The sequence below is a fragment of the Maniola jurtina genome, chromosome 17 (genome assembly GCF_905333055.1).
Source record: "Maniola jurtina chromosome 17, ilManJurt1.1, whole genome shotgun sequence".
NCBI classification, from domain to species: Eukaryota; Metazoa; Arthropoda; class Insecta; order Lepidoptera; family Nymphalidae; genus Maniola; species Maniola jurtina.
The window spans coordinates 4,058,169-4,065,365 of NC_060045.1; the positions used below are offsets into that span (position 1 = coordinate 4,058,169).

A 7,197-nucleotide genomic window follows, 5' to 3' on the forward strand; every position below is an offset into this window, starting at 1 on the left:
CATGACAATTATAATAGTGTGGTAGTAACTTACTGGTATTGTAGACAGACAGTTTCTCCTTTCATATTATAAACATGAGTTTAATCAAGTGCGAATCGGTCTCGCATATGAAGGGTTCCGTACCATGGTACAAAGATAACACTTTTTTGTGACGTAACTACAAATTCATGGTTTTCGGATTTTTCCGTACAACATTGCTACCTGTCAAATTTCATGATTCTAGGTCAAAAGGAAGTACCCTATTGGTTTTGATCATGTTTTGATTCCTTAAACGGGTCTCGCCAGACAGATAGACATCGAAGTGATTCTATAGGGGATATTTTTTTCCTTTTAAGAAACGGAATCCTAATACTAGAAGACTAGGTATGGATAAAAGTGTTGAGAAAATTGACATCAGTTCATTGCACGAAAATAATATCTTAGGTCTCGAACAACCGTTCGTAACGGCTGATGTAGCGATAGCCTGACAGCGTGAGAATTGACATTTACCCGAGCCGCTCTTGAATATTTCATGATTACACTTTTATTATACTCTAGCGCTTGCCTGCGGTTTCGCACGCGGTCTGATAGCGATCTGTCTGTGTAAATACTGACAGCCTGTCAATTCTGGACTTTCTATACTGCAAGTTACGGTTAAGCAGACTGTATTTACTTAGTTCGAAACAATACGATAAAACTTCGATAAAAACTATGGTCTCCGCTGCAGATTTTCTACTCAGCTCTTACTGAACTGAGATTTTTGTGTACCCAAGACTGAAAACTAAACAAAAAATTTCAAAGTAGCTATATCTAAGTAATTTTTTTAGGTAAAATTAAAATAACCAAAAAGATAGAGTTTTCTTGAGATTTTTACGAGATTTTTTTGGGATTGCTAAACATATCAGTTTTATTTTTATCTTCTCTTTTTAGGATCTTACCCCGTAGTCAGTATTTTTTTTTCACGGCAATAATTGCTGATAATGCAGATTGAGATGCAGGTGCTAACTTACTCACCTACTTCTTGCACCTACTTAGGTATTTAAAAAAATATATTTATTATGGACTAGCGAAAGATTTAGCATCAACTTACACGTTTATGCTTTTACTTATAAATAAATATACACGATAATAAAATTTAAATATTTTTCCATAATTTATTGCGGACGTAGGAAGGATTTGGCGAATGTTTATTTTATTATCGTTGCGTTCACACGCTTTCCAGTTTTCTCAGCGTAACTTGATATTTTGAATTCGCATCGAATTAGCCTCGGATTTAATTGACTTTGAAGACTAACGTCCCACGACTTACCTATAGATACATAACTTGATTATTTGGTACATTATTACGTAGATACTAAACATAGTATATTGATACTACTCTTTCGTTTATAGATATAGTACGCCTAAGTGCCTACGGTACTTAAAAATATAATTTTTACATCAGGAAAATGTATGGTAGCATTTCCAATGTAACTTAATTTATTACCTATAACTTTGTAACTGCAGTTTTGGTACGTGAAAAATAAAAATAAATAAATAAATGAGTATTAATAAGCTACTTTGATCGGATTTTAGGCTTGCTATTATATTTAGGAAATCATTCATTTACTTAGGTATATCATTCTTCGAAATTGTGAGGCATGAAGTATTTTATTGTAAGTTCGTACTTAGGTAGGTACTTAGGTATTAATCAGTGAAAATGTGCTAGAGCTTTATGGTTTTTAGAGGTTTATGCAAGTGCTTATTATTTGAATGCCTTGATTTGAATGAAGCATTAGATGCACTGAAAATGTTACTTTTGTTATAAGAAGTTTTTGAAGATTTCTTATTTTGAAGTTATTCGTTTGGGGTATCAACTAAAACAATTGAATTATATACAAAACTCTTATATTTTTCATTCACTATTATAGCGAGATTAAAGAAGCATTTTGTCTACTAACAATCCTATTCGAGCGACAACTACAAACAGGTATCACAGTGTTAACTTAGGTGCTACGCTACGCTATGGTACTTATCAACTTTAACATAAATGCTACCGACGCGGAAGACGATGTAGGACAAAAATAACAGTAAGTTTACAAGAAAACAAAACCTTACTTTTATTAAATTAAAAACAAACTTCAACAAATCAAATCGAGTTCATGCATACTAGTAGGTAAATCAACACACATCGGTTCTAGGAACGTTAACGGTATCAAACAACAAAACATTGGAACTATCACACGGTTGTCACAATCCTGGATGGTGAGCATACGAGATCATGGTGAGAGGTGGCGGCTAGTTCACCAGGGACGCCACATCGACTGGGCGGAGTCTGTTTCGGAGGCGGGGCTGTGAGGCGGCGAGGGCGGCGCGTATAACCTCTTCGTGGCGATCGTTTCCACGTCGATGAGCTCCTCCGCTGGTCTCTTCCGTTCTATCGACGTTCTGGGGACCGGCTGAGGGGCTTGGGGTACAGGCTGGCTCGGCGCGGGGGCGATCGCTTGCACAGGCGTCGGCCTCGCCACTCCAGGCGCGATCGGCTGAGGCTGAACCACCTGCGGACTCTCCAGTCTTCGTATGCAGTTACTCAAGTGCTGTAACAATCTAGCTCCAGCTTGAGGATCCACCGGACCCTGCCGATGCATAGCGTTCGCCGCTACTGTAGCGTTCGTAATAAACTGTGACACTTCTGTTGCACACTGAGCAAAACCTGCTCGGAACCGTTCCGCGTAAGACATTTCGGGGTTTAACACTAACTGTCCTCTTCTTTTCAGGCTGTGAAGATGGCGTACTGTCAGCTCGAGGATGTCGGCTTTCTCGAGCTTGGAGACGTTTTCGCCTTCTGCTTGCAGAGCGGTAACCATGAGGTCTTTGAGTTCGTCGAGGCAGCGGTTGATGCGAGCGCGGCGTTTTCTTTCGAGCATGGGTTTCATCACCTTGCGGTACTGATAAGTGCGTGATACGGGTTCTTCGTCGGGGTGCGCGTGCGCCGGCGGATGGAAGGCCCCGTGCGGTGGGGACATGGTACGAGTGGGAAGGATCATTGTTGCTCTCGCGACGGTTTCTGAGCGAATGGCGCGCGCGAGTCTGAACACTCTGGTTTTATGCGCCCTACACCGATTGTGGCAAAGCGCCCGTGATAAAAATAGGGGTGCCGCGCACGAAGTTATTTGAAGGGCAGTTTTTCAAAATATATACGTTACCCACAGTTTCTTACAGTAAACTTTGTTATTAAATCTGGTTAATATTAAGAAAATATAGGCAGCAACTTAAAAATTTAGAAAAATGTTGAAAAATACGTATTTTTAAAGTAAACCCAAAAATGATTTATTTTAATAATTTAATTAATAATGAAAAACTTAAAATATGAAATAGGTATACGCAGAAAATTAGTAGGTATTTTATGGATTAATTCTGAAATTTTTGAGCAAATTATTATAATTTTATATAATTATTTTATTTTGTTACTTTTATACTTTTAATATTATAATTAATTTATATTTTTAATATCTGAACGGTAGCTATATTTTTTCAGTTGTCATAAATACATTTTTACTGATAATAGACCTACATCTTAAGTATATACCTAATATTTACTATTTATTTACTACTATAAATATATTACCTACTATTATAGGTATTATTTATTTTAAATACATATGTTTAAATTTTTTTTCCCATAGGTATTCTAAGTGAAATATTAAAAAAAAACAAAGATTAATCTACAAAAAAAATCAGACTACAGAAATAAAGTCTTTTCACACATAGGTAAAGTAATTTACTGTTCTTGAGCTACGAACAGCTGTACCAAGGCAGTCAGCTGACGGCACCTGGCCAGCACGCGTTCCCACGCGCTCCCCCGGCAAAGCTGCACAAGACGCTCCCCTTGAGGCGAACCAGCACAATGACGTCACGTTCCCCTGCCGACTCGTGGCGACGTATTAAATCACTGTCGCGATCTTTTGTCAACTACGTTTTTTATATGAGAATACAAAAGAAAAATGACGTCTAAAAATCCCGTTAAATTAAGTTTAAAAGAGAGAATCAATATTTTAGTCTACAGAGCAAAATTTACTTATTATTTACGGTAAAAAATGTAATTCGTTATATAGGTAGGTTTTTTAAATTAAAACATGATTAAACTCCAAATTATCATCAAGATTGAGAATTTGTTGAGCAATGCGCCTTACTCCTACGTATATTTTACAATTCATCATAAGTACTTAACATTTATTATGCTAAAATCATTTATTAGTTAAAATTATTTTTGTCTAACCTATATTTTTCTGAAGTCTACAAAACAGAGCTTTCATTAACTATGTAATAACATTAGATATTAAAAAAAACTGCGCTTGCTTCATTCGCCATTATTATTACAGGCTTCTGATTATGTACCTCCTTTTAATTTTAATGATATGAGAAAATCCTTCAGTTAGTAATTAGCACAGACTTAATTTATGAATATATATAATTGAAATATAAAAAATATGTGAAAATAATTGCTAATTGGGGACCTGGGAGGTGCCAAAATGTAATCTCTCGCACCACAGCAAAACTGACCCAGGCTGGCACTGCCAGACAGCTATTTTCTCATTTGATACATAGATTTTGAATACAATGCTAAAGAAAAAATACAATGGAGAAGGAAAATTAAATATTGACGTTTAAAATAGGGAAGTGGCAACCCTAAGATATTCCGTCCGCAGGTCCCCGTAACACGAGGCATGTTATCGCCTCCGTTCAGTCCTACAGACAGACAAGACGGATAGAAAATTTTCTATTATACAAAGTTTTTACCGGTAACACATGAAATTATCAATAAGAAACTGTTCCGGTGGCCATAGGTACCTAACCTAGTTTGTACCTACCTATCTACGTTGTGACAGTTTGAAAGTTACTCTGCTCTACTATGGACTTAGATAAAAACTAAAAAGTGTAACTTTGTATTCATAATATCAATATGTCTGATTTCCAATATTTTATTCATTTTGAGGGCCCCGTACCAAAATGTTAAAAATGAAACCCTTGGTGTGACTTTCTCCATCCGGCTGTCCGTCTGTCACCAGTCAATTATTTAGTAACTATTGGAGGTATCGATGGTGTAGTCGTATATAGGTAATAGTGGCCCAACATCATTGGAAAAAAATCAAAAGTATTTTAAATTTAATTATTACAAAGGGGGGAAATTACGTCAATTGATAACTATATCAAGTGGGGTAACATAATATGAAAGGGATTTACCTGTACAGTACATTCTATACTTAACAGAATTGTATGCATAATAGTTTTTTTGAATTATCGTGCAAAAAAAATACCTACGCGATAAATTACGCGTGCGAAGTCACGGAAAAAAGCTTGTCGATGATAAAAGTACAAACGATCATAGTAGGTCTGTTTAGATACATGTGTTGTAGGTAGGTAGGTACCTACTTACCTTTTAATAACGGTATTTTCCTTGTGCTAAGCATGTGCAGTTTCATGTTATAAAGTGGAAATCTGAGTAGATAGATATCTATATCTACCTACCTATCTAAGTGTATTATGTATATTGTATTATGTACCTACATACCTGGCTATAATTTTTTTCTTCAGCAAGTAAAAATGATTAAAACTAACTTTAGTCAGTTGCGTCAGTTTTATCGAATATTTTCTATAATTTTTCATAATACCTATGAGAATCAATAAACATTTCAATTTATATTTTATACCTCTGACTTGATATGTAGGTAAAGCTTTTGTGATAAAAAAGGAGTCCACTTTAATTAGTCACAAAAACAATAACATTCGCTTTATCGGTGCAAAGGTGTGAGTGGTTCCCAGCACCGCTAGTCGACTCGACACCGACCCATTGTGCGGTCGAAACTGCCGTGACGCTACCTACTCTAATTCTGTCTTAGCCCTCCAGACTGCGAAACGGCTTAACTCACAGACAAAAGCCTTTCCGAGACGCCAAAAGTACCGCTCGGTATGAACGCGCGTCGCTTGAGACATTCTAGTTTTAAACCCGTTTTGTCGCTCTACAGAACAAGAGCGTAAGTGACGCATAAGTTTATACAGAAGCAGACATTCTTCTTCGCATCGCAATGCCGTGGGAAAGCCCGTGCCGCGCGCGCTCCCACACTCGGCCGGCACAAGCCAACCGATAAATTATCATAATTCCATTGTGAGTGAGACGGTACTAAGAAATTTTATACTTCATCAATCGCTGTGTTGAATATGTTAGCGCGTGGACTGAGGCTTTGTTGACGCAAGGACTTCGGTGTACGGACACACACGGGGCTCGTTTGTTTTTATTTCCTCGTAGCAGTAAGGCGGTAGTGAATTTTTCTGTGATGAATGCGTTTTAATGCGAACAACGTATACGGAATAAACACCTACACGTGCCTACACGGTTAGATATAATTAAAATTAAGTATAACCATTTTTGTAACTACTTTGATTTGAAATGTTGATTTAGGTCACATTTATCTTCTTTTTTATTTTAATTTACTTAGGTATAGACTAGTGCTTGGCCGTTATCAGACCTGCTGGCAAGGTTATGATGCAGCCGAAGATGGAGCGCTCTTGCCTAGATTCTGAAAGATGCCTATTCACTCTTGTGTCTAGACTTGAAGGTACCTATCCATATTAAAATTGGAGGAGAAAACTGATCTGGAAGGCCATTCCATATCCTAGCGCTCCAATTCCTTATCATACCTTCAATTCATTAAATAGCCTTTTACAGCCTACTGAAGCTGATATCCTTCCTACTTGACATAACTTTGTGACTATACAATCTACATGGTTATTTATCCAAATCCCCCATAGAATACTTAAATCATAGCGTGAGATAGTCATTAAGATGCCGTTAAACGCCCAAACTTTTGTTTGACAAACTACGCCTATTGAAGATATCCTCCTTACCCACTTGTCATGACTCTACGATCTACGTGACTCTATTTCCCCAAATTCCCCATAGAATAAATCATAGCTGATCATGATCGTGAGATAGTCATCAAGATGCCGTTAAACGCCCAAACTTTTGTTTGACAAACTACGCCTACTGAAGATATCCTCCTTACCCACTTGTCATGACTCTACGATCTACGTGACTCTATTTCCCCAAATTCCCCATAGAATAAATCATAGCTGATCATGATCGTGCGATAGTCATCAAGATGCCGTTAAACGCCCAAACTTTTGTTTGACAAACTACGCCTACTGAAGATATCCTCCTTACCCACTTGTCATGACTCT

The 7,197-nt window shown here is 37.2% G+C and overlaps 1 protein-coding gene across 1 annotated transcript; it reads right to left on the reverse strand.

The window, feature by feature from the left end:
- Positions 1–1,849: 1,849 nt before the first annotated feature.
- Positions 1,850–3,133, reverse strand: LOC123873864 (enhancer of split mbeta protein-like). The gene has a single exon (XM_045918961.1). The coding sequence runs from the start codon at positions 3,003–3,005 to the stop codon at positions 2,262–2,264; it is 744 nt and encodes a 247-aa protein (XP_045774917.1). The 5' UTR covers positions 3,006–3,133; the 3' UTR covers positions 1,850–2,261.
- Positions 3,134–7,197: the final 4,064 nt, after the last annotated feature.

Bases quoted from the DNA above. Each gene is read 5' to 3' on its own strand.
- LOC123873864 (XM_045918961.1), bottom strand. From the start codon at position 3,005: ATGATCCTTCCCACTCGTACCATGTCCCCACCGCACGGGGCCTTCCAT.